General features: G+C 42.8%; 1 protein-coding gene across 8 annotated transcripts in view; it reads left to right on the forward strand.

Annotated features, from left to right (window-relative positions):
• The window catches only part of kiaa1109 (KIAA1109 ortholog), a 487987-nt gene that overhangs the window by 62256 nt on the left and 398070 nt on the right, over positions 1 to 27661 (forward strand). For all 8 annotated transcript variants that reach the window (XM_080193511.1, XM_080193510.1, XM_080193515.1 and 5 more), the window contains exons 7-10: positions 1920 to 2100; positions 16916 to 16991; positions 24013 to 24206; positions 25596 to 25675. In XM_080193511.1, coding sequence (XP_080049637.1) covers positions 1920 to 2100; positions 16916 to 16991; positions 24013 to 24206; positions 25596 to 25675 — 531 coding nt within the window. The remainder of the gene's footprint in view (positions 1 to 1919; positions 2101 to 16915; positions 16992 to 24012; positions 24207 to 25595; positions 25676 to 27661) is intronic.

Below are 27661 nucleotides of genomic sequence, written 5' to 3' on the forward strand. Positions count from 1 at the left end.
GACTGGATCTGTTTTTGGAGCCTCCTCCTCATGTTAGCTGTTTTATTGCCCACTACCATTCCCAACTGGATGTGACAGGACTGCAGAGTCGAAGTCTGATGTGTTGATTGTGAGATTGCTTAGCCTGTTTGTTGCATGCAGCATTGGCTATTTGGTATGCAAACAGTTATGTGCTGTAGCTTCACTAGGTGAAGCGGGAAGGTGCAGTAATCAGCAGGAGGCTTCAATGTACGTGTTTGACCTCATGCTATGAGACCTTATGATGTCCAGGGTCAATCTTGAGGGGTCCCAGGCAACTCCCTCCCAACTGTCTATTGCCATCTATGCTGCCACCTCCAATCGGTCTGTCCTGCTGATGGCACAGGATGTATCCAGGGATGGTCTTGGTGGTATGCGAAATTATTGTAATGTGTGAGTAGTTCTGTGACAGTGACTGGTCTGTGGGGCACTAGCTCCCAGACATCCATAGGGAGGACTTCGGGTTGACGAGGCTGCATTTGTATTTATGATCTCAATGAATGGTGGAGCATACTCAATAGGCCAAGTGGCCTACTTCTGCTTCCAAGCCTTATGGTCTTTTGACCTCCAACAACAGCTATCTTCCTTTGTGCTAGAGTGTCCCGCTTTGTGGAAAGTCTCCATTGATGGCCCCTTCTGTCACTTTGCCAATGATTGGCAGTGGACTTATCAGGTGATCATTGGCCGAACTGAATTTGTCCTGCCATCGTACCTAGGTCAGTGCCAGGTGGTCAGCCACACTGCTGTGGACCTCAGGTAGATCAGACCAGATAAATCTGACAGATTTCTTAACTAATTTTTACGATGACAGTAGTTTTATGCAGAGACTATTTTATAATTCCAGATGTATTAATTGGATTTAACTTCCATCATCTACCACAGTGGGAATTTTTGTTTGCATTCAAGGGATCTGAGCTTCGCTGGCTGGGAGTTGCCTGGGACCCCTCAAGATTGACCCTGGATACCATAAGGTCTCATAGCATGAGGTCAAACACGTACATTGAAGCCTCCTGCTGATTACTGCACCTTCCCGCTTCACCTAGTGAAGCTACAGCACATAACTGTTTGCATACCAAATAGCCAATGCTGCATGCAACAAACAGGCTAAGCAATCTCACAATCAACACAACAGACTTCAACTCTGCAGTCCTGTCGCATCCAGTTGGGAATGGTAGTGGGCAATAAAACAGCTAACATGAGGAGGAGGCTCCAAAAACAGATCCAGTCTTTTTTGTTGGGGGAGGGCACATCAGTGCAAAAGACAAGGCTAAAACACCTGAAACAATCTTCAGCCAGAGTGCTGGATGGATGATGCAATTCAGTCAACTTGATTCACTCTATGTAATAAATGCCAGCATTTATTAGCCATCTCTAATTGCTCTTGAGAAGGTGCCTATTTGCATGCTTCAACATCACAGGTAGTAGTGAGATTATTGATTTATTAATCTGTGTTTTGGATGTGTTGATTGAGAGATGAGCATTGGCCAGGAGAATTCCCTTGCCCTTCATTGGATCTTTTATGGCTGTCAGGGCTTTGGTTTAATATCCCCTGAAAGATGGGACCCCTAACAATACAGCATTGCTTCAGTATTACACAACTGTCAGTTTAGACTATGCGCTCAAGTCCTTTGCATAAAGCTTGAATCCCTGAACCTCTTACGCAGGCAAGGGTGCTACCACTTTGCTGACACTATCCCTGAATAAAATGTAATTTAAACATTAATGTTGGGAATTTTTTAAAATCACTTTGCAAAGGAATCATTGTGGCACTCAGCTACAATTTGTTTAAAATAAATTGTTTTAGAAATGCAGTTTTCCAGCCTAGTTTACAACTTGTCATAGTTTATGTCACATTTTACATCTTACACTAACTAAGATTGCACCCACTGTTTTTCTTTTAGATCCAAAAGCAGAAACTAGATTGTATATCACAGTGAATGGCTTTGAATTCCATGTTTACAATCGTTATGACTTGTACGCACACTTACAAGAACTGTTTGGATTGGAACCAACAATCATTCCTAAAAGAGAGAATACAAAAGTGAAGAAAAACAGGACGAAATCAAAGTCGAAACTTGAAAGGTATAGAAACTAAACTTAATGTATTTACCAGTTCCAGATTTGTGTTTTCACATTTGCCAGATAATTAGCTGGAAAGCCCAGTTTCTAAACCAACTCAGTTTTTGCACTGCTGTAATCAGCTTCCTTTATATTGATGACTAACCAAATGTTTAGGTCTACAGTTATGCAACTAAATATCTTACGGTGATGCATAAACATTGGTCTTCTGTAATCTGAACAGCAGAAGTGTCATAATATTCACCTGGAGGACATTTGAATATATTTTTAAATTGTGCTGCATATGGGGAGAAATCTGAACGAATCCATATCTGATTTTGTGTTGGTTTTGCCCCATTTAAACTATTGGAAATTTTGTTTCTTCTATTGAGAAACTTATTAAAGGTTGTAGTGCAGACAAACCCTGAATTTAACAAGACTAGGGGTGTGACTTTTGACCTCTCCTGCCCGTATTTAGTGTGGTGTGGTGGCAAGATTGTGTGCAAGGTGAAATGGGAAATGTGCCCGATTTCAAGCTGGTTCCGATCTTACCAGCTATCTTTTCCAAGCATGAGCAGCTTTGCAACTAAAATAGGTGAGACGCATATTAACTTGCTTTTAAACGCGTTCCAATGTAATCAGTGAGTGCAGCACTCGTCTGCCCTGACTTAAGTTAACCACCTCATCAATCAGAATTCACACTGGCGAGAATTATAGCTGCTCTATATAAATGGGATTCAGGCATAGCACTGATGAAAGTGAATGAAAAGATGAGCACGACTGAGCACCAATCTTTGGGACTGGGGGGCAGGGGGAGGGTGGTCTCAGCCATGGTGAGGGGTGGGTTGGGGGAGGCTTGTATCGGTGCAGTGGTTTGAGCAGGTTTTTGCCGGTCTGGGGGTACTGTGGTCATTCTTGTGGCTGATGCTACTACTGCTACAGAGGAGGGAGACATCCTTGCACTGCAAGGCCGGCCCAGGCCAGAAGAGGCAGTAGGAAGACAGGAGGCAGGCAAACATCTGATTGCATACTGGCACCTAGGCCATGTCTGAGTGAGGGTTGGAATAACCACTGGTGCAATGACCAGGGGGTGGGGAGGCACAGGGTTGTTTGGGGAGGGAGGGGGTGGTAGGGATGCCCATGCCAGGCTATGTAACACATTGGATCTACAGGGCATCCACTGCTGGGATAACTTGAGATGAATGCTTGGAGTCCTATGCCAGTCAAGGGTCTGGCACAGATGTCGGGAAATGAGGATACCATACTTGGGTTGAAGGGCCTGTCCCATGCAGAATGATGCTTGTGGTACAGTCATCCCTATGGGAGGCGAATCACAGACACATTACTCACAGGTAAACTAACAGTGCAATAATATTAAGTGGTGTGCATGATTCTGAACAGTGTCTATTTTTCTAAATCTAACTCATGCAGTCCTCTTGGTGACACTACAACTTCTTAATCTTACAAAGCCTATCGCCACGTCTATATACCAGTGTCAGGAAGGGGGGATTCAGAAGGCCTAGTGTCGGGTGGAAGGCCCCACCAAGAGCTTCAACCCTTCTCCCTCAGGATGCCAATGTACCCCTGACAGCAGAGCAGCTGGACTGAGTTCCAGAAGCCCTGCCAATCCTGGAGGCCCAACTGCATTTACCCCAAGGTGTGTGAGCCCTTGCTGATCCTCTGTCTGGTCCAAGCTCTTGATGCCCACAGCAAGTGCCCTCTGAGACTGGACCAAGCTCTTGAAGCCAGCAGCCATGACCCGCTGTAACTCAGTCATGCCTTGGACGCTGTCACCCATGGCAACCTTTGCAGTGTTGGCCTGGCTACCCTGCAATGCTGGCAATATCTCCTGCACCTGCAGTGTGGGACTCCTCCCAGCAACCTTGCAGTTCTGTAGTGTTGCTGACAGCCCTTCCTGCACTCTGCTGCTGCAGCTCCAGCAGCTTAGGGCAATCTAATTGCAGCGACCTAGCACTTGGATTGGGATCAACTGATTCCTTGCCTCCTGCAGACCTCTGAATGCCTGAGGCCTTGATTCCTGCCTCCACCAGATGTACATCAACAGCTCTGTTGTGCGTACCAGACAGTGACCCCAATGGGCTGGGTTCATTGAGGTCGTCTCCTGCAAAAAAGGACACCAGGTTCAGTGGAAGGGAGGGACAAGCGCCTGGGCAGCGTGCCGCTCACTTGAGATATATGAATGAAAGTTTTACAGATGCTCGCTTCCTGATTGCACTCCAACCTGGCTGTCCCTCACAATCTTGACCACCTCCACCTCCGCCTCCACATCAAGGGTCTCCCCTCAAAGGGAGTGAGGATTTGCAGATCGGGAATCTACCTCCTGTTTCTTCCACTCCTGGCATTTATAGGCCATTTACTCCTGTGTGGACAATCCCTCTGTGGGGGATTGAAAGCCTGGCTGAGAGGGCATGGGGTGTCGATGTCAGAGGTGGGGTTTGTCAGGAGTGTGCCACGGCAGGCAGCGGTTGTGATGCGGGGCTGCTAGAGGAGTTGGAGGAAGGTATTAGGGAGTCGGGTGCTGGAAGGTCGCAGCGTGTTGGGGAGTGGATCAATGTGGACCTCCTAGGTGCAATAGATGGGATTTCTGTCAGGACTGGATGGACACTCACCCTTGCTGCCTGAATGAGGCAACTAAGTTTGTCTGGTGGCCGGCCCTCCTTGCCAGTGCATGGGCACTGACTGCTGTCACCTCTGCCTCCCAGGCCTCATTGCTGGCCTGACCCCTGGCTCGTTCTCTGTCTGTGGGGGAGAAAATGTCCCTTCTCTCCTCCACTACGTCCAGCAGGCGGCCCAGCTCTCCTTCTGTGAACCTTGGGATAGCTCTTCTCGGTGCCATCTTCCGGGCGTGACTGCCTGCATGTCCATTGTTAAAGTTTATATGCAGCTGTCCATAGAGCTGCAGTCACTTTGGGCGAGTCACGTGCCTAGCGGGTCCATTCCAGCGAAAATCAAATTGGGGCTCTTTTATTGCACTAAGTACCATAAGATTGTGATTCATGGCTTGCTGAAATAACTAGCGAGCCATTCACTGCTGTTTTCTTGCTCATTTGACACTTCGACCTAGAGCGCGATCTTATGAAAACAAATCAATCAGACTGAAAATATTAGGTGGTTTATAGTTTGAATTTTAAAGGCTATTGAAATGCAGAAGGAAAGCCTAACTGAGACAGCGAAATGGTTCTCCAATTTTGAGATTTTGGGAAAGAACTAATTAGATAGGAAATTTTAAAAGCAAGAACAGCAAGCATATGTTTGGGGCTAAGGAAGAACCAGAGAGGGCAAGCCTAACGAGCACAGGGTATAGTAGTAACAATTAGAGACTGTCAGGACAGGATAGGATGTGTGGGAGAACTCAAAATCAGAGCTGTGGGAATGATGTCATTAGATTTTATTGGAGCCCAAAGCAGATGTGACCTAACAGAAGTGATGGAGATAAAGTTCAAATCATTTGAACAGAATGGAGCAATGGAGGGGGAGTTTTTGCCAGAATGATCAAAATTAGATTTAGAGGAAAAAAAGTGAGTCAAATGATCAGTTTCTAACTGTCCTATAGATAGTACCAAGCCCTGCATCTCTGAGCTAGGAGGGAGGCCTGGTAATTTGTTTTCTGTCACTTGTGCGTTTTTGTTAATCCAGATGGGGGAAATGGATGAACAACATGGAAACTATCTTCCCTGGCTCAGTGCTTGACCTAAAAGTCTTTTTTCTCCAGAATCTTGTTTCATTTACCTATTCTATTTTTTGTATTCAGTTACCAGGTGGATTTCTTTTTGTTGAAACTTTGATCTATACTGTTCTGGAGTCAAATTGTTATATAGCTTTGGTGCATTTGGAAAATATAATTCAGAATAGTAGCTCTGACCGTTATGGAAAATTAAAGATGAAGCAATTGTTTAGAAGTGCTATTACTTTTAGGGAAACAAACGCAGTAGACAATTATCATAGAATCTACAGTGCAGAAGGAGGCCCATCGAGCCTGCACCGACAACAATCCCACCTATCTTAGTAACCCACATATTTACCCTCCTGGTCTCCCTGACCCTAAGGGGCAATTTAGCATGGCCAATCAACCTAATCCGCTCATCTTTAGACTGTGGGAGGAAACTGGAGCACCCAGAGGAACCCATGCAGACACAGGGAGAACATGCAAATTCCACACAGTGCAATTGAACTGGGTCCCTGGCACTGAGACAGCAGTGCTAACCACTGTGCCATGATGCCGCCCATTTATTTATAGCATATGAACGGGGATAAGGCTTGGGAGATCTACCAACTTTTCTTTAATTAGTACCGTGGGATCTTTTATATCCACTTTAGCAGGCAAAAACGCTTGAGGTTATCATCCTCATGACAACCCTAGAAATTGGCATCCCACCCACTATATTTAAATATATAATGAAGGTTCAGTTAGGCTTGTTATTATTTATGGCATGGGCAGCCAAGTGGGAGCAAGAAGCCTGATTTCTTTTTTACTCAAATGCTTAGAGTGGAATGAAATGGGGGAGGAAAACACCCCTTCCTTCCTACCCACTCCATCCCTAAAACCCACACCTCGTCCCTCTCCCTAACCTACTCAAACTATCCTGGCCCAAGACTCTGGATTCTCCTTGGGCCTTTTCCTGCAGTAACCACTGATCCCTTCTTGAGAGTTGAGACTGATGGATTGAGCAGCAACTTCATGGCGTGGGACTTCCCAGTGAGGGGCAAAAAGTACCACTCGACCCTCGGCTACAGGGTGGGTTGGTGTGGAGCATATGTATTCCACGCTGGTGTTCTTTCGGGGTGTGGGTGGGGATTTATTGTTGTTGCCCCCCCCTCCCCCCGACACACACTCATAATATTCAGCCATGTGTCTATACTCTTGCATTTCAGCATTTAGAAAGTGTGATTGAAATGCCAATCAGAAACAATTTTAATCGTAATTTTTGTGCTCGGAGTTTTTTTAAATGCTGTGTTTACTATTGGTAAAATAACCAAGATTACCGAAGATTCACAAGTGGCATCAACCTCCCTTTTAAACTAATCTCCAGCATTATTTATTTCGCTAAGAATATTCTTTAGCTTGGGAACACCTTGTTCAGATTAGAATTGGAAATGTTGTTGCATGTTTTATCTGAGGCCATTCTCAAAGTTCTTGCCTAATCCTACTCAAATCTGGAAATATGCTTTTTAGCTTTAATGAAATATGAGTCACAGGATTCAGGGTGTTGTAACTTGTTTTGTCTCTTCTCCCCCCCCCCCCCCCCCCCCCCCCCCCCCCCCATTTTTATTGCAAATTTCCTTTACATGTAACAACACCTGTTTCTTTCTGAAATCTAGCATTTATGAACCCACTAATGGAAACGTTAATGATTCTGAAGGAAGTTCACCAACCTGAAATATTAACTCCATTTAATTCTCCAAAACGCTCTCGGACCTGTGATATTTACTGCATTTTCTGATTTTATTAATGGAAAGGTTAACTTGTTCAGACACATCAGTGAGTTTTGTAACTGCGATTGACTGTTAGGGTTAATGTGTATGAACTATGTACATTCATCATATTCAGGGTAGTCTGTACTTGTACAATATTATATGAAATAGTTCTAGTATTAGCTGAAATTTGAGAGGAATTATTGTTTAATACTTAATATCTAAGATGTAGGGCTATATTTGCATGTGTATAGATTAATTAACCATAATGGCTGTGACCCTTAATATTGGTACAGTATGTTTTCACTATTATCTAATGGCTAGTTTAGTAATTCAGCCAAATGCTAGTTTCCCATCGCCAAATACTCATTATTGTGTACCAAAGAGAAGGACGTGCCTATGGCTTACAGCGAGGCAGTCTACACCTTTTGGACTGACAACACCAGTCTGGGTTGAGCAGTTGAGTTTAAAAACTCCCGCAAATGGCTTCTCATTCAACAAGCCTCAGCTCACTCAAGAAGGAAGCTCGTTCTCCATGAAATGCACGGGGAGATCCATCAGTGATTCCCTATGTACTTCGTGGCCATCATAACATCCCTCCCCACTTAGGTCCATGTTTCTCCCAGCACCCCCACTGCGAGAAGGTCCTTTTATGTTGCTTAGTGGTCAGCCTGAGATTCATCAAAGGCAGGGCCGAGTCAGGCAGTGTAAACTGAACAGGGAACTTTGTTTTTTGGAGGGAGCGTCACAGATTACCACAGTGGGTTCTTCAAGTTCCGTTTCAGCCCAGTGACCACTTCCATCTCTGAGCCTTTAATATCTGGAGGGGCTGTTGCAAAGTCTGCTTCGAGCTGAGGAAGTGGCCATCTTCATGGCCAGTAGTGAGGCCTGCTCAGGTGTGGACTCTTTGGCTCTGAGATGGTCCAATTGCTTCTTTAAGGTCTTCCCCGGATTTTGCTCTTGTAAGATACTAGGCCTGTTTTTTCCATAACAATCCCAGGAACCCAACTGGGACCAGATCACCCATTGCGAAAGCTTGTTCAGTCCTTTTAGAGCTGTAATTTCTTTTTTGGTTGTTTTGTTGGGACTCCACCCACCTTACCAAATTTGGGAATAGCAGACTTAATCCTGGTATGAAACTGTCGTCCCATTAACAGCTCTGCTGGGGCAACACCTGTATGCTGTGATCTACAATCAGACAAAAGTTGTGCCAGTTTGGTTTCCATGGATACCGCCAGTTACTTTTTCATGCCATTTTTGAAAGTTTCAACTGCTCATTCTGCCAGTCCATTTGACAAGGATGATAAGGTGCATTCTGGATGTGTCGGATACCATTGGAGAGCAAAAAGTTCTGGAAATCGCCGCTAGTTAATGCTATGCCATTTTCGGAAACCAGAACTTCCAGTATCCCAGTTGGCCCTGTAATCCTTTGGAGAAATCATTTCCAGATTTCCACCATACTCTCTTTTTTAATGAAGAAGTAGTTCCCAATTTCACTCTCAAATAACCTGTCTCTAATATTTAGATTATACCGCCTGAAAACCACAGGAACCCTGCACCTGAAAATGTAGTTTCTCTGCATCCATCCTACTGAATCTCATTTAAAGTCCCTTTGAGCAGATTACTCAATCCTCTCAATTTAAGTGAATACAAACCAAGTAGGTGAAATCTGTCCTCTCAATTGAACCCTTGAGCCTTGGTATCATTCAGGCTTATTTGCACTGTACTTTTCAAAGGCCAGTAAATGTTGAAGTTCAGTATCCAAAATCAAACTCAGTATTGCAGATGGCATCTAACTGAAGGATCCGTTCCTAGTTTATAGTCTCTCACCATTACAAAAATTCCAGTAGTTATTGGATCCAAAATGGATGATTCTTTCTCCTTGACATTGTACTGCTTCTCCCATAGTTTTGCCCACTGACTTAGCCTATCTCTGTCGCTCTGTAGTTTTATCCTCCTGATTCAAACAGTTTACTGTGATACCTAATTTTGTGTCATATGGATTACACAACACTATTTCTTCATCAGTGTCCTTAATAGATGTAATGAAAAGCTGAGTCACTTACGTTAGTAACTAGAGATAGCTTTAAGTAAGTTATATTTGTACTTAATAAAAGTTAAATACTGCAGATGCTGGAATCTGAAACAAAACAGAAAATGTTGGAAAACTAAAGTCTGGCCATGTCTGTGCTGAGAGGAAATAGAGCTAACCTTTCAAATCTGCATGACTTTGTATTTGTGTGTTGGGCATACAAAGCTAATTTTTGGAGTCATGGAATTTGAGAGAGGCAGATAGCCAAATGCACGGAATGACGAATCAATGAGGAAAAATGGTATAAGAACATAAGAAATAGGAGCAGGAGTAGGCCATCTAGCCCTTTGAGCCTGCCCTGTCATTCAGTAAGATCATGGCTGACCTGAAGTGGATCAGTTCCATTTATCCACCTGTTCCCCATAACCCTTAATTCCCTTATCGATCAGAAATCTACCTACCCATGAATTAAACATGTTCAACGAGGTAGCCTTCACCACTTCAGTGGGCAGAGAATTCCAGAGATTCACCACCCTCTGAGAGAAGAAGTTCCTCCTCAACTCTGTTCTAAACTGCCTCCCCCCTTATTTTGAGGCTGTGCCCTCTAGTTCTGGTTTCCTTTCTAAGTGGAAAGAATCTCTCTACCTATACCCTATCTAGCCCCTTCATCATCTTATAAGTCTCTATAAGATCCCCCCTCAGCCTTCTAAACTCCAACGAGTACAGGCCCGATCGGGACCAAAGTTGCACACAGTACTCCAGTTGTGGCCTCACCAGTGCCTTGTACAGTTGCAGCAAGACCTCCCTGCTTTTGTATTCTAGCCCCCTCGTGATAAAGGCCAACATTCCATTCGCCTCCTTGATCACCTGCTGCACCTGCAGACCGAGTTTTTGCGATTCATGCACAAGGACCCCCAGGTCCTGCTGCACAGTAGCATGCTGCAACTTTTCACCATTTAAGTAATAATCCATCCTACTATTACTTCTTCCAAAGTGGATAACCTCACATTTGCCAACGTTATACTCTATCTGCTAGGTCCTCGCCCACTCACTTATTGCTAGCACCATCAGAAGCAGGCAAGCGTGTTACACCTAGCAGTTGAGAGGCCAGTTTACAACTTTCAGCCACAAGGCTAAGCCAGGAAAAGACAATTTCCCAGACTTGAGCTTCAGCCTTGCATCCTCAACTGTGGCATTGTAGTTTTGTCTTGTAATGTGAAGGAATCTTTCAGAGCCTGAAAAGTAGCCAAATATCAAATAGCAGGTGGGGGTGGTGGAATCCAAAGTGGAAGAAAAGAAGTTTAATTGAATATGAGTGACTGTTTTTTTAATATTGCAAAGCGACTAAGGGACTTTCACTAACTTCATTGCAGTGTTAATGTAAGCCTACTTGTGACATTAATAAATAAACTTTAATTGTATTTGATTTGTTTGACTGTTCTATAGTGAAACTATTTGTTTAAACTGTGCAATCTTGTGACTTCATTCTTTTAGTAAATAACAGGGATTTAGAATTTCTCTTTAAAAGTTAACAGACTCTACGAGGATCAAAACACGTTCTCTACTATTCCCTAACAGGGAAAAAGAGTGTGCGAAGATACAAAACAGCCACAGAATTTGCCCTTTGAAAATTCATGTTGACTTTGATCAATTGATATCTCTCCATGTGCTCAGTCATTTTGTCTGAGATAATACATCTCAGTAACTTCCCTGTGATTGATGTTGAAGTCACAGGACTAGTTACCTACTTTCCCCCTCTCTTTTTCTCTTTCTTTCTCTCTCTCTCTCTCTCTTTCTTTCTCTCTCTCTCTCTCTCTCTTTCTTTATCTCTTTCCTCAAATAAGGAATACGATATTTGCAGTTTTCTAAATAAATGGCTCAAGTGTTGAATTTAGGAAGCTTTGAGAAATGATCAGTACATCTGAAATTTCTCTTTTGTATCAATTAACCTTGGATTTTTTGAGTACTTTTAAAATATTCAGTCATAGGTGGTGGGGTTGCTTCCAAAAATGATGTGGGATAAAATTAATAGTTACTTGTGAAACTGTTGGCATTAAGGAAAACTGGCACAATTTGTTAAGAGCAAATAATTAACTAATTTGATAATGTCTTTTGATGAGGTAACAGAGAGAGTTGATGAGGCTAATGCTGTTGATGAGACCTGCATGGACTTGTAAAAAAAAAAGCATTCAATCAAGTGCCGTGCAACAGGCATGTGAGCAAAGTTAAAGCTCATGGAATCAAAGGGACAGTAGCAACACAGATACAAACTTGGCTGAGTGACAGGAAATAGAGAGTAATAGTTAATGGAGAGAGGTTTATAGTTGTGTTCCCCAGAGCCAGAATTGGGATCCTTACTACTTCCTGACATACATTAAATGACCAAAACTTTGGTGTACAGACACAATTTCAAAATTTGTGGATAATACAAAGTTGAGAGTGTTGTGAACTGTAAGGAGTAGAACTTCAAAAGAACATTGTCAGGTTGGTGGAATGGGTGGATGAGTGGCAGATGAAACTCAATGTAGAGAAGTGTGAAGTAATTCATTTTTGTAGGAAGAATGTAGGGAGTACATTTCTATAGGCATCTGGGTAAGTGTGTATATGCATAACTCATTGAAGTTGATAGGACAAGTTGTGGATACAGTCAATAAAGAAAATGGTTTCATGTTGTTTGTCTGTTGTCATCAATGAGGACCTCGACATCATTAGTCATTTTGAGGCTGGTTGCAGTGTGTCCGAAGATGACTGATCAGGCCAATTCAGGCACGGAATGTCCTGGCACGTATTGAACAGACTTGTGTAGACACTGTAGTTGTTGTGCTGGTGGCTCTGGACTTGCGCAGATCGTGCTTAAGGTGTGCTTCAGCAGTACACCTTGCTTCGTGAGCTTGACAGCCTTTGTGGATGAGGCAGCTCCAGGTAGGGTGGTTTTGTGCCAGTGTTTCCCAAGTGGTCGTATCTATGTCAAGTGACTTCAGGGAGGCCTTGAGTGTGCCTTTGAAACGTTTCTTCTGCCCTCCATGTGAGCGCCTTCCAGCAGAGAGTTTCCCCAAAAGGAACTGCTTGAGTACGCGCTCATCTGACATACAGATGACACGACCTGCCCACCGGGTCTGTGCTCTCATCAGCAGTGTGTGGATTGATGGTAGACTTGCTCTAGAGAGAACTTCAGTGTCTGGTATTTGCCTTGCCATCTGGCGCGTAACATTTTGTGAAGACAAGTAACGTGGAAATGACTGAGCTGTCTTGCATGTCTTCGCTACACAATCCACGTTTCACAGGCATACAGGAGGGTAGTGAGTACTACGGCGCTGTAGACCTTCAGTTTTGTTGCTGGGCTGATTCCTCAACGTTCCCATACAGTGGAGTGCAGTCTAGCGAAAGCAGTACTTGCCTTTGCTAATCTGCAGTTAACTTCTGTATCAATAGTCACTGCTTGGGAGGGGGTGCTGCCAAGATGAGTGAACTGGTCCACTGCCTGTAGTTTCTGCCCTTTGATTGTGATTATGAGTTCTGTGTACGGTGCATGAGGAGCAGGTGGGTGCATGACTTCGGTCTTTTTAATGTTGATGGTGAGTCCAAAGTTGTCACAAGCTGTGGAAAATTTGTCCATGCTGACTTGCATCTCTGGCTCTGAGCCAGTATATAGGGTGCAGTCATCGGCAAAGGGGAAGTCTCTCAGAACAGTCTCTTTCATTTTGGTAATAGCTTGAAGTCTCCTCAGGTTGAAGAGCTTCCCATCCACTCTATACTTGATGCTGATTCCAGCAACACTGTCCTGGAAGGCATCATTCAGTATGGCAGTAAACGTCATGCTGAACAGTGTGGGTGCGAGCACACAGCTGTGTTTGACACCATTGGTGACCCTGAATGCCTCAGAGGATTCTCCGCTATCCAGTACTCTGGCCATCATGCCATCATGGAACTGGTGTACCATCTGAATGAATTTGGGGGATGGCTGAACTTTGACATGATCCTCCACAGGCCTTGTTGCCTTACAGTGTCGAAGGCTTTTGCAAGGTCAACAAAGATTGTGTAGAGCTTGTGATTCTGCTCCTGATACTTCTCCTGAAGTTGGTGCGCAGCAAAAATCATGTCACTAGTCCTGCGACCTTTATGGAAGCCACATTGTGACTCTGGAAGCAGGCCCAGCTCCAGATGAGTGACCAGACGATTTAGCAGGACTCTTGCAAGGCTTTTTCCTGTGATGGAGAACAGTGCGATTCCTCGGTGGTTGTCGCATGCTTGCCGATTGCCCTTCCTCTTGTAGAGGTGTACGATGGAAGCATCTTTAAATTCCTGAGGAATGGATCCTTGCTTCCAAAAGGACTGGAACAACTCAGTGAACTTCTCGCTAAGTGCGGGACCAGCAGCTTTATAGATCTCTGCGGGTATGGCATTTGCTCCTGGGGCTTTGCCGCTGGATAGCTGGCTGACAGCTTTCATGACTTCGGCTTCTACCGGTGGGTCACCCATGGCGCTGTTGATATCAGCCTGGGGAATCCTGTCTCTTGCCTCATCATTAATAGATGACAGTTGGTTGAAGATGGCTTCAAAGTGTTCAGCCCATCTCTGCAGGATCTGAGCCCTCTCTGTAGTGAGAGTTGTACCATCTGTACTCAGGAGGGGGAAACTCCCGAGAGATTGAGGTCCGTAGAGAGTGTTGAGGGCTTTGTAGAACCGTATCAAGTCGTTTCTGTCAGTGTATCCCTGTATTTTATCTGCCTTGGCGCTCAGCCAGGCATCCTGCATTTTACGCAGTTTATTCTGGACTGTCCTGCGAGTACTGGTAAAAGCATTTTTCTTGGTAGCTGATGATTGGTCATCCTGACAGGCCTGATGAAGATGGTGCTTTTCAACAAGTAGAGCCTGTATCTCCTCATCATTCGCATCAAACCAATCATGCTGCTTGCGGGTAGAGGGCCTGAGTATCTTTAATGCAGATTGGTGGACAGCATCCCTGAAGCGTTCCCAGTCGTTCTCAGCACTGCTTGTGAGCTATAGGTCAGCAAACTTGATTTCTAAGTCTTCAGCCAGTGCTGAAGCCATGCTGGGATTCTTTAACTTGGCCGCATTGGTTCTTTTCATAACCTAGCTTCCTTGTGGTCGCCTCTTTGGGTCTGATGCGGAGCCTCATTTTGGAGACAGTGAGCCTGTGATCTGTCTGATCTGTCCAGCAGTCAGCACCACACATGACCTTGGTCACTGTGGCACCCTGCCTGTCTTTTCTCCTGACAATGACGTAGTCGATAAGATGCCAATGCTTAGAGCAGGGGTGCATCCAAGAGGTCTTGTTACGGGTAGGCAGACAGAAGGTTGTGTTGGTGATGAGGAGGTTGTGTGCTGCACAGGAATTCAGTAAGAGTAGGCTGTCACTGTTACACTTGCCCACTCCATATCTCCCAATGACTCCCTGCCAGATTGCAGAGTCACACCCTACTCTTGCTTTGAAATCGCCAAGCAAGATCAGCTTGTTGGTACTGTTCACTGCTGATAGTAGGGCATCTAGTTCTCTGTAGAACTTGCCTTTTGTCTGGGTTGTTCATTGTGGGGGCATAGGCGCTGATCAGGGTGGCTTGACTTCTGTTCTGTAGCGGAAGCTGTAATGTCATAAGCTGGTTGCCCACATCCTTGGGTAGACTGTCAAGTTTCCAAACAAGGTGACTCCTGTTTGTGAATCCAACTCCGGCGTCACTGCTCATCGCTCATTGCTGCCGCAACTGCTCCAGAAAAAGTGTATCCACCTCCAGTTTCAGTCAACTGACCTATGTTGGCAAGACGAATTTCGCTCAGGGCTGCAATGTCAATGTTGTATCTTGCAAGCTCTCTGGCAACTAAGGCTGTTTTCTCTGGTCTGTCTGCTGTAGGGTTGTCCAAAAGCGTGCGTACCTTCCAAATGCCATTGGTGAGCGTGTTACCTTGTGTTTTATTTTGTTTGTTTGACCGCAAGATGGGATCCCCGCCAGCCGCAGTAAACTGGCCAGGGTGTGTGGTGAAGCAGGCAATGTTTAGGGAACCTTTTCTGGCCCCTTCCTCATTCTATGGGAGTGAGCAGTGCGTTCCTGAAGAGGACTGCTCAGTCGCCCAGGTAGACGCTGAGTTTCACTGCTGCTTCGGTCAGCAGAAAACAACCATCAGACCTGAGCCGCCTGTGTGCAGATCCGTGACTACAACTCCCAGTGTATCCACACCTGCTGCTTCATTGCTCACCCATTGCCAGCGGGCTTCAAAGGTTGAACAGGACACTGATGATGATGGTGTCGAGACTGGCGCTTGATTTGGATTAAAGTGAGGGAGAGCTGCACAGCGTCAGCCCCATTCTCGCTTCCTTATTCCTGTCTAGATCCGGTGGCAAGACAAGAGTCAAGACGGCTGGAGATGGGACTAGGCACAGTGGATGATCAGGACATCTTCTGTGTCTTGTCGTCCTCTTCGTGTTCCACGACGCTTGCAGAGACTCCCTTCTTGAGTGTTGGACCTTCCATTGGTCTCATCCGCTCAATCCGCCAGACTCTGTCTTCACACGCTGTGATAGACATCTCCCGATCTCGCTGAGGGTTCAGACCCGTCGGCTACCCTCACCTGATTTAGCCGGCTTGTCAAAGCCATTGCCCGGGGTGTGGCCGCTGTCGCATGCAAACAGCTACAGGAAGCCACAGGTGAGAGCTGAGTGCCAGGTGGGGACAAAGGATGGACAAACCGCCCTGAAAGGACGCAACATGTTCTCCCACCAGAGGTACTACCCCTCCCTGACACCCCATGCACGCCCATAGTTTCATAAATGGGGCATAAAGTACAAAAGCAAGGAAATTTAAATCTGTAATAAAAAACTGGCTTGGCTTAACTGAAGTATTGTGTCCAGTTGTATACACCACACTTGAAGGGTGAAGACAAATCATTCCACAGATGAGGAACTTCAGTCACATAGATTGGAGAATTGATGTTTGTTTTCTTTGAAGAGAAAGTTGAGAGAAGATTCAATAAAAATATTCAAAACTATGTGCGATCTGGAAGGAATAGATGGGGAGAAAATTTCCATTCGTGGGAGGATCAAAAAGCAGTGAGATGGAAGGTAATTTGTGAAAAAAGCAATGGTGATATGAAGAAAAACTATATCACACTCACTGCTTAGGAGTTGGAATGCACTACCTGAGGGTGTGGTGGAGACCAGTTCCATCGAGGCAATAAGGAATTGGATCGTTACCTGAAAAGGAAGAATGTGCAAGGCTAGATAGTGAATGACATTAGGAGAATAGCTGCTTCAGAGAGTCAACTGGCCAAATAGCCTCCTTCTGTGTTGTAACCATTTTATGATTCAATGAACTTGTGCATGTTTATGTGCTTATGTATGCTCTGCTAATATTTTCACAGTATTAAAATTGAAACAGAAGACCCTTCATCATCCTGGCGATCACTCATTCCAGTTATTAAAGTTGATATCAGTACAGTAAGTACATTTTTATTTTCAGTTTCAAAAATTCCCTTACTGCATTCTGTTGAGGAGAACTAATATGTATTTTAGGCTGCATTTGTCAGACTGAAATTGCAGCATGGTGATTCTACATTGTTGAAGTTTTACTACAGACCATTTAAAAAAAAAGACAGTATATAAAGACAGTACATTTGTCCCCTTGTGTCTGTGCCAGCTGAAAAACTCGCTGCCCATTCTAAACCCATCTTAAAGCACCTGACTCATAGCTGTGACGATTCAGGTATCTTTTCAATAAGCTGAGGGTTTCTGCCTCCGGGCAGCGAATTCCAGACACCTCCCGCCCTGTGCGTGAAAAAAGTTTCCTAATGTATCCTCTAATCCTTCCACTGACCACCTTAAATCTGTGTCTCCTTATAATTGACCTCTCTTGTGTTTACTCCATCTAGACTATCATGATTTTGTATGCCTCAATCAAACCACTCCTCGGCTCCCTCTGTTCTAAGAAAAAAGATACGCGGCTACTCGATCTTTCTGTTTTACTGCAATTTTCAAGCTGTGGCTACATTCTTGTAAATCTTATTTCTACACTCAATTTAGCAGTTATTTTCTTTCTGTAATATTTTTATTATTCATCCTGGGGATTTGGGCCTCATTGGCTCGGCTAACATTCATTGCCCATCCCCAATTGCCTTTGAGAAGGTGGTGATGAGCTGCCTTCTTGAACCGTTGCAGTCCATTTGGTGTAGGTATACCCAAAGTGTTTTAGGGAGGAGTTCCAAGATTCATACCCAACAACAGCGATGGGAGGCCAATATATTTCGGGATGGTGAGTAGCTTGGAGGGGAAGTTGCAGATGTGATGTTCTCATGCTTCTGTTGCTCTTGTCATGTGGGGTTGGAAGATGCTGTCGAAGGTGCCTTGGTGAGTTCCTGCAGTGCATCCTGTAGATGGTACACACAGCTGTCACTGTGCATCATGGTGGATGGAATTAATGTTTATGGATGGGGTGCTAATCGAGTGTTGTTGAATGTAATCATCTAGGCAAGTGGAGAGCATTCCAACACACTCCTGGGATGTGCTTTGTAGATGGTGGACGGCTTTGGTGAGTCAGGAGATGAGATACTTGCTACAGGATTAATAGCCTCCGATGTGCTTTGGTAACAATAATATTTACGTGGCTAGTCCAGTTCAGTTTCTGGTCAATGATAACCCCCAGAATGTTGATAATGGGGAATTCAGCAATGGTAATGTCATTTAAATGTCAAGGAGCAATAGTTAGATTCTCTTTTGTTGGAGATGTTCATTGCCTGACACTTGTGTATAACTCACCATTTGTCAATCCAAACTTGGATATTGTCGCATTTGAACGTAGATTACTTCAGTACCTGAGGAGTCATGGATAGTACTGAACGTTTTGCAATCAACAGTGAACTTCTGACATTATCATAGAATCCCTATGATGCAGAAGGAGGCCATTTGGCCCATCAAGAGTGCACCAATTCTGACAAGATACCTTACCCAGGTCCTTTTACCCTGTCCTAACCCTGTAATGCCACACATTTATGGCTAATTCATGAACTCTATCATTCTAATCCACCTAACTTACATTTCTTGGAACACAAGGGGCAACCTAGGGCAACAAAGTGGCACAGTGGTGAGTAGTGCTGCCTCACAGTGCCAGGGATCTGGGCCTCAATATTTGTGTGGAGTTTGTACATCCTGCTTGTGTCTGTGTGGGTTTCCTCCAGGTGTTGGAGAGCAATCATGAGCAATCCACCTAACCTACACATCTTTGAAGTGTGGGGGAAAATCAGAGCATCCAGAGGAAATTTGCAAACTTCACACAGTCACCCAAGGCCAGAGTTGAACCTAGGTCCTGGCACTGTGAGGCAGCACTGCTAACCACTATAGTGTGGATTTTCTTTTAAAATGGTGGCTGAGTTCTAAAAACTTAGATTCTATTTGAAAAAACTCGCAAAAGGCAAAGTCTCTGTTCAAAAGACAGAAACAAAATTTATTTTAAACACAAATCATACGAGACAGATAATATGTTTCTTCAGAAAGTCAAATAGTCCAGGCTCAGTGCTACGAGACCACTCCAAACATCTGAGGCACTCGGCCAAATTACAGAATAATTATACTCTTCGTTAACTAAGATATATCCCCTCATTAGCTTTGATTCAGTTTCATTTAATGTTAACATGTCAGTCCAATACAAGACAAATTGTCTCAGTCAATCGCAATATGCCACTCAATGTACTGATATTTCATTTGTCCGTTAAATTCCGGACACCTTCCCACTTGGCTAAGCCCACTTCCTGGTTGCTGCGTAGTTAAGGATGCTTCTATAGCTAAACCTTTCCTGTAGGCACATTGCCAAGATACAGAGACATTGCATCTCCTTGGTCCCTTAGAAAGACACTTTCTTATGCCTGGACAATGGATGCTTCTGTAATTTGACAATATTTGTCTGGAGACTTGAAACTTCTAATGCTTATTCTGCTGACTAATGGACTCCCAGTGCTGAATTACTGATTTTGTCATTATATTTTGCAGCATTTGCATTTTTGATTGATATGAACAAACATACGCTAAAAGACATTAAAAATAAGTTTAATACTTCAACATATACTTTAAAATCATATTTATTTTGTTTCAGTTCTGTTATTGCATTTGCATATGAGCAAACTGTTAACATTAACTCTTTAGATAGAACCATTTAACTCTCCTCTAGCTGTTCTGTCACAATAAAGACTACATCTGTCTGTGAATCTAACTCACTGATCTAAAATTCCTTTCACACCATTGTGCCATCATGCTATGATGGAAGGATGATCATTAGTGAAGCAGCTGAAATTGATAGGCGGAGTTTGCACATTCTCCGTGTCTGTGTGGGTTTCTTCTGGGTGTTCGGATTTCCTCCCACAGTCCAAAAATGTGCAGGTTAGGTTAATTGGCCATGCTAAATTGCCCCTTGCCCCTTAGTGTCCCAAGATGTGTAGGTTAGAGGGATTAAAAGAGTAAATACGTGGGGTTACGGGGATGGGGGCTGTAGGTTCAATGGGCCGAATGGCCTCCTTTGCATGGTAGGGATTTATGATTCTAACTGAGATGATAGACCTTCAACAAACGTAACCATCTTCCTTTCTGTTAGGTATGACCTTAACGAGCAGAGAATTTTCTCCAAGTTCCATTAAATCCAATTTTGCTTGGGCTGCTTGGTGCCCCACATAGTCAGCTTGGTCAAATATGCCTTGCTGTCAAGGGCAGTCACTCTCTGGTGTTCAGCTCTTTTGTCCATGTTTAAACCAATGCTACAATGAGATCTGTAGCTGAGTGGCTAGACCTAACCAACATTTTATACTGGTTCAATGTTACACCTATTCTTTTGTATTCTATCCCTCATGCAGTAAAGAGAAGCATTTCATATGCTTTCTTTACCACTTCATCTAACTGTCTTGCCACCTTTAGGAACCTATGGACATGCATTCCAATGTCTTTCTCTCTCTATATCCTCCCGTTTATTGTGTCTTCCCTTACTTTGTTCACCCTCCCCAAATGTATTACCTTACACTTCTCTGGATTGAATGCCATTCGCCACTTTTCCACCCACACAACCAAGCACAGATCATTATACTGTGAACAGCAGGGAGCTCAACACTGATCACTGTGAGATATGTCAAGATGTAGAAGCGTTGTACTGGGGTAAACATAGTAAGAAGTCTCACAACACCATGTTAAAATCCAACAGGTTTATTTGGTAGCAAAAGCCACTAGCTTTTGGAGCGCTTGCTGCTCCTAACAGGGTACATAAAGTCGCAAACTCAATTTACAAAATAATGGTTGAAATGCTAGTTTTTACAGGTAATCAAGTCTCAAAGGTACAGACAGTGTGATTGGAGAAAGTGTTAAGCACAGGTTAAAGAGATGTGTATTGACTCCAGACAGAACAGTTAGTGAGATTTTGCAAGTCCGGGCAAATCGTGGGGGTTACAGGTAGTGTAACATGAACCCAAGATCCTGGTTGAAGCCGTCCTTATGTATGCACATAAGCACATTAGATAGGACCTGCTTGAAAAACCTCCAGAGAAACATGATTAAAATGCATTTTTAAAGGCAAAGCATTGTCACAGATGTCACTAGAAGCCACTTACATCTGTCGATCATGACCCATTGTTGCTGTCATTGAGCCAGTTTTGGATCCAACTCTCTACCATGGACTTCTACTTTCCTAACCAGCCTGCCATTTGGGACCTTGTCAAATGCATTAATAAAATTCATGTCAGTCACATCTGCTGCACTACAATTATCAATTCTCTTTATTACTTTCTCAAAAAAATCAATTAAGTTAATAAGATATGACTTTCCCTGATTAATCTGTGCCTTGCCAAGTGACAACTTATCCTGGGTCTCAGAATTGATTCTGATAATTTGGCCAGACCAAATTTGGTCTGACCGGCCTATAATTATTTGGCCTATCCCTCGCACCCTTTTTAAAAAATTGTATAATATGTTTCCTCTGGTATCTTGCCCATATCTAGTGAGGTTTGGAAAATGATCCTCGGTGCATATGCTGATTCCCTTCTGCCTCCTTTCATAGCTTAGTGCACGTTCATTCAGCCTTTGTGATTTATCCACCTTTCGGGCCCGAATGGCTTACTCGTGCTTCCATTTTTTAAGGATATCAGTCCCTCCAGTGTTTCTCTCAATATGCTTACTGTATTAAATATGTCATACTCATTATCTAGGATGTCTGCATCATCAGTCTGCTTGTGAATACCAAGACAAAGTACTCATTAAGAATCCTGCCTACTTCTGCCACATCCTTGATACATGCTATCCTTTCCTTAATTATCATCTTACTCTGAATGTACTCCTTCTATGATTGCTTGTGACTCATACTTGGTTTACTCCATTCATGTTTTATTTACTCTTGAACTGTCTAACAGACAATATTTGCACACAATACTCCTATAAATGTAACGAAACTGGCTAGATTTTTGTAACTAAGTTCAGATAGCCTATATAAATAACTGATTTCAGTGTAAGTTCAAATATTTCTCTCTTTGAGAGAAGCCAATAGCTCCTATGGATGAGAAAAATTTAAAGTTTGGTACATGGTATAGTTTATTAAAAGAATTTTGATTTCTTTTCTAGGCTTTATTGTCAGTTCAATGAATTAGAGGTTTTTGTGTGTAGTTATTTTTGGCTTTTCTGAATAGTGAATTTTAGAAAAGATAAAAGAGAAAGTACATTTCTAATTGTGTTTTTTCAAATGTCCATCGTTATAAAACTATTAGTTTTATTAGATATTTTCTTACCATGTGCATTTAATGGTCAGTAGAGACCTGTTGGGCTGAAGAGCCTGTTTCTGGGTTGTATGACTCTAATGAATGTGATAAACAATCCATAAAATCCCTACACTACAAAAGGAGGCCATTTGGGCCATCAAGTCTGCACCGACTCTTCAAAAGAGCATCTTAGCTAGCCCCCTGCCCTATCCCAGTTTAGCATGTCCTTATCAAGAATATTTGTGTCCAAATATTAAAATTTGGTTGAACTATTTCTGAAAAACAGCTGCAACAAATTTACAATTATATCAGTAGTTCATTCTGTTTAGTTGTAAATCTTAAGTTGATAATTCTTTTGTAGAATATTGATCTGATACTTTATTATAATAAACATTTTATAAAGGAAATAAATCACGAATGTGCTGGTCTTCACGTTTTAAAGTGCACACTAATGATTACCTATTGTTTTGTCATGCTTTAGAAGGCATTTAAAGAGAAGGGTAACTCAGTTTATCAGTATCAACTTCACTATAGCTTGAAGTCTTAATTTTTAAAAAATTCAGAATTCTAAAGATGTGTGGGTTAGACTGCTTGGCATTGCTAAATTGACCCTTAGGGTAAATATGTGGCGTTATGGGGATTGGGACAGTGTGAAATCATTGATGCAGGCTCAATGGGCCAAATGGCATCCTGCATTGTAAGGATTATGATTTGTCTATAAAAAAGCTATTTATTCAAGTTGCTGAGGGAAGTAAGGATAGGAGTTGCAGAAGTTCTGGCCACAACTACCAATCTTCTTTAGATATAGGGATGGAGTCAGAGGATTGGCAAATTGGGCATGTTATACCCTTGTCATAAAAGGGGAGAAGAATAAACCTTACAAGCCAGCCAGGTTAATGTTGGTGGTGGGGAACTTTTAGGAATAGTATACATGGAAACAATTTATATCTATTTGGACAAGCATGGACTAATAAAGGGGAAACACAGTAAGAAGTCTCAACACCAGGTTAAAGTCCAACAGGTTTATTTGGTAGCAAAAACCTGTTGGACTTTAACCTGGTGTTGGGAGACTTCTTACTGTTTTTACCCCAGTCCAACGCTGGTATCTCCACATCATGACTAATAAAGGGGAACCAATCTGGATTTAATAAGGAAAGGTTGTGTTTGATCAACTTCATTTTTATTGAGTTGACAGTTTTTCCTCATCGTTTTTGGTTTTCTTTCCAATTGCGTTAAATTTGTGTCTTATAGTTTTCAACTCTTCTGCCAATGGGACCAGCTTCTCTCCATTTACTCTGCCCAGACCCATGATTTTGTAAAAACTCTTGTCAAATTTCCTCTGCCTTCTTGAAGGCGAGCAACCCATCTTCACCAATCGATTCATGTAACTGAAGTGTCTCATCCTTGAAACCATTCTTGTAAATTTCTCCTGCATTTTCTCTCAAACCTTCATATCCTTCGTACAATGTAGAGAGGAGAAGCCTTGCCAAATACAAACACGCATAAAACACGCATTTCCTTTTTAACCCTATTGCCTCTGTGTTTCTTCCATATATACTATATTGTGTTCGGCAAAAACATTAAACTTATTGTGTTTGTTGAGAAACAGAGTTTGACAAATTGGTCCTCTTGCTTGCTAATTATCTTGCATGTTTGTATTTTAGTGCAGTGCGGAAAGCACTGTGAAAACATTACAGGTCACACCTTGTTTGTTCAGCTGTACTAATGTAATATTTTGCTACTAGGGCCGTTTGGCATTTGGAAACCGCTTTTTGCCTCAGACGCTCTGCATAAATTTTGATGATGCTTTCCTGACGTATACTACAAAACCACCTTCTAGCCATCTTGACCAGTTTATGCACATTGTGAAGGGAAAATTGGAAAACGTTAGAGTCATGCTGGTTCCTAGTCCAAGACACGTTTCCCTGCAAAATGATGAGTATGAAGAATTTGTTCTATAGAATTAAGATATTAAATAAAATGAATTATAGAGCTAGTACTCCTTGCATTATTAATATTTAATTGTAAAAGACTTGAGTTTTTATTCAATTTTACAGTTCTCAAAATATTCAGATAATGAATATATTTGAGAACAATATAGCATTGCCAAGGGCAAGTCAGAATAAGTTAATGAATGTATAGCCCTCTGAATTTTTTATTTTATTAGACATACAGAATTAATTTGCCAATTGGATTGATCCTGCCTTATTTTATCTTGTTTGATGTAAAAATTAGGGGTAGATTTTTGTGTGCCGTGAACTGCCCCCTCATAGGGAGTGATTTCTGCTTCAATGGTAATAATGGAGTAGTGTGTTGAGGCTAAGAATTCTGACTCATAATATCAGTGGAAAATAATTTAATATAAAGGAGGCACAACTCTACAACACAGGTCCGATTCTAAATTGTGCAAGATTAATTACTAAAATCGAAATTTTATTCCTATATTTAATCTGGCAATGTACATAAAATTTTGTGCCAATTACAATAAGATGTTCAGTTTTTCACCTTGAGAGGAACATGTGTCCTAGAAATCTGAAGAGTTCTATAATCTAATAGCTAATTAAGAATCTTGTTGCTGCTGAATTAATGGATATGGAATTTTGGGTTGATATTCTCACTACTATAAATGAAACATTATATCAATTTAGGTAGCACAAAGAGCGCAGAATTAGGTCATTTGACTCCACACCTGATCCATGCTGATGTTTATGTCCCACATCAGCCAAGATTATTTGGATTCCCTTCCATTCCTTTCTCCCTCATGCTTAATTACCTTCCCTTCAAATCTATGGTAATATCCTCATTAATTTCATGTGGCGCTTTAAAGTAAATCCATACATTCATTCTGAACTTCAGATATGGTAATATGAAGATAAATTTCCTCTCAGTTTTCCATTGATTCCTCCCACCCCTGTAACAAGAGGTAATGAAGACCATGTGTTTTTGGAGCATCAGTTAAGATTGTAGAGGCATTAGATGAGTAACATTGATAGCTGCACCAATTATTGGATTAGCAGCATGATAGGACAGTAAAGAGAACAAAGTTATTTGTAAATGGTGTGGAGTGAGAAAAGTTTGAAGGTTGCAGTAGAATCAAAACATGAGAAATAAACAATAAGGAACAGTCAAACGATCAAAGTGACAGTTTCATTTCAGCTGCACTAAATAGAAAATGTCAAGTAAGAAAAGTAATTACCAATTACAAGGATAAATAATGTATTTAGCAATTACAGTGCAAAATATTTAGAATTGCATATTGCAGTTCAAAGCATTTGTCCTACAATAGCAATGTCATTCATCCAATTTGTTTTATTTTCCTCCATTCTAGACCACCTCGTTTGATGGGAGAGGGTTTTGTCGTAATGCAATCAAATGATGTTGATATCTATTACTACATGGATGAACCAGGTCTGTGTGTATATATCCCTTGTATTATGCTTTGAGCTTGTTTTTTCCCCTTAGGGATTTCAGTTGAAGGCTCTTGTCGATCACTTTTCTGAATCACACTGTGATATGAATTCTGAAGAGTCTCTACTATGTATCTGTGCAGATATTCTTATTGTATAAGTTTTTTTTAAACACGTACTTGGTGCTATTGAAGCTACTACATCTTTTCTAAATGAATTTTTGAATTATACAGATTAGAAAGCTTCTATTATTATTTACTTACTAAACCCAACTATTTATTTCAGCAAACTCCATATGTGAATAATTTCTCTCTTGCTATTTTTCTTATTAATTATAAAACTTTGTCAGATTAAAAGTAAATTTGAATCTACATAGTAAAACCCTTGAATATAATTGCACTATAAAGAATATAAATCAATAGTAGTCCCTGTTAGCGCAAGTGGGCGAACATAGCCACTACGGACTTAGGGTCAGGTTCAACAGCGGCATAGCTTTATTTTTCTTTACGTTGACGGAGGTGCAGTCAGAACATACAAACCGAACTGTCCCGAAAGCACTCTAAAAGAACGTAAGAACATAAGAAATAGGAGCAGGAGTAGGCCAACTGGCCCTTCGAGCCTGCCCCGCCATTCAATAAGATCATGGCTGATCTGTCATGGCTCAGTTCCACATTCCCGCCCTCTCCCCATAACCCTTAATCCCCTCTCTTATCAAAAACCCATCAACCCGCGTCTTAAAAATATTTAGCGAGGTAGCCTCCACCACTTCAACGGGCAGAGAATTCCAGAGATTCACCACCCTTTTGAGTGAAGAAGTTCCTTCTCAACTCTGTTCTAAACCGCCCCCCCCCCCCTTATCTTGAGGCTGTGCCCCCTAGTCCTGCTATCCTTTCTGAGCGGGAAGAGTCTCTCCACCTCTATCCTATCCATCCCATTCATCATCTTATACGTCTCAATGAGATCTCCCCTCATTCTTCTAAACTCTAACGAGTACAAGCCTAATTTATTCAGCCTCTCCTCATAGCTCAACCCCCTCAACTCCGGCATCAGCCTAGTAAACCTCCTCTGCACTCCCTCCAAGGCCAAAATATCCTTGCGTAAGTACGGCGCCCAAAACTGCACACAGTACTCCAGCTGCAGCCTCACCAATGCCCTATACAGCCGCAGTAAGACCTCCCTACTTTTATATTCAATCCCCCTCGCTATGAAGGCCAGCATCCCATTCGCCTTCCTGACCACCTGCTGCACCTGCAAGCTGGGTTTTTGCGACTCATGCACAAGGACCCCGAGGTCCCTCTGCACCGTCGCCTGCTGCAGTTTTTCTCCACGTAAGTAGTAATCCTTCCTACCATTATTCCTACCAAAGTGGACCACCTCGCACTTGCCAACATTGAATTCCATTTGCCATTTCCTGGCCCATTCGCGCAGCCTATCTAGATCCTTCTGTAGACTCTCCCCACCCTCCGCACAATTTGCCTCTCCACCAATTTTGGTGTCATCAGCAAATTTCGACACCCTACACTCGGTTCCCTCCTCCAGATCATCTATATAAATGGTAAATAGCTGAGGCCCCAGCACCGACCCCTGGGGCACTCCATTAGTCACCATCCGCCAATCCGAATAGCACCCATTGACCCCCACTCTCTGCCTCCTATTTGACAACCAGTCCTCTATCCACGCTAACACCCTACCCCCAATTCCATGCCCCCTTACCTTCTTCAATAACCTCTTGTGAGGTACCTTGTCAAACCCTTCTGAAAATCAAGAAAGACCACATCCACCGGCTCTCCTCTATCCACCACCCTAGACACATCCTCATAGAACTCCAGTAAATTTGTCAGACACGACTTCCCTTTAACGAAACCGTGCTGCGTCTGCTCTATCAAGCAGTTCCCCTCAAGATGCCTCGCTATTTCCTCCATGATGACGGATTCTAACATTTTACCTACAACAGACGTTAAACTAACAGGCCTGTAATTCCCCGCCT

The sequence above is a fragment of the Carcharhinus amblyrhynchos genome, chromosome 1 (assembly GCF_965287045.1).
Source record: "Carcharhinus amblyrhynchos chromosome 1, sCarAmb.v2.hapA, whole genome shotgun sequence".
Taxonomy (NCBI): domain Eukaryota; kingdom Metazoa; phylum Chordata; class Chondrichthyes; order Carcharhiniformes; family Carcharhinidae; genus Carcharhinus; species Carcharhinus amblyrhynchos.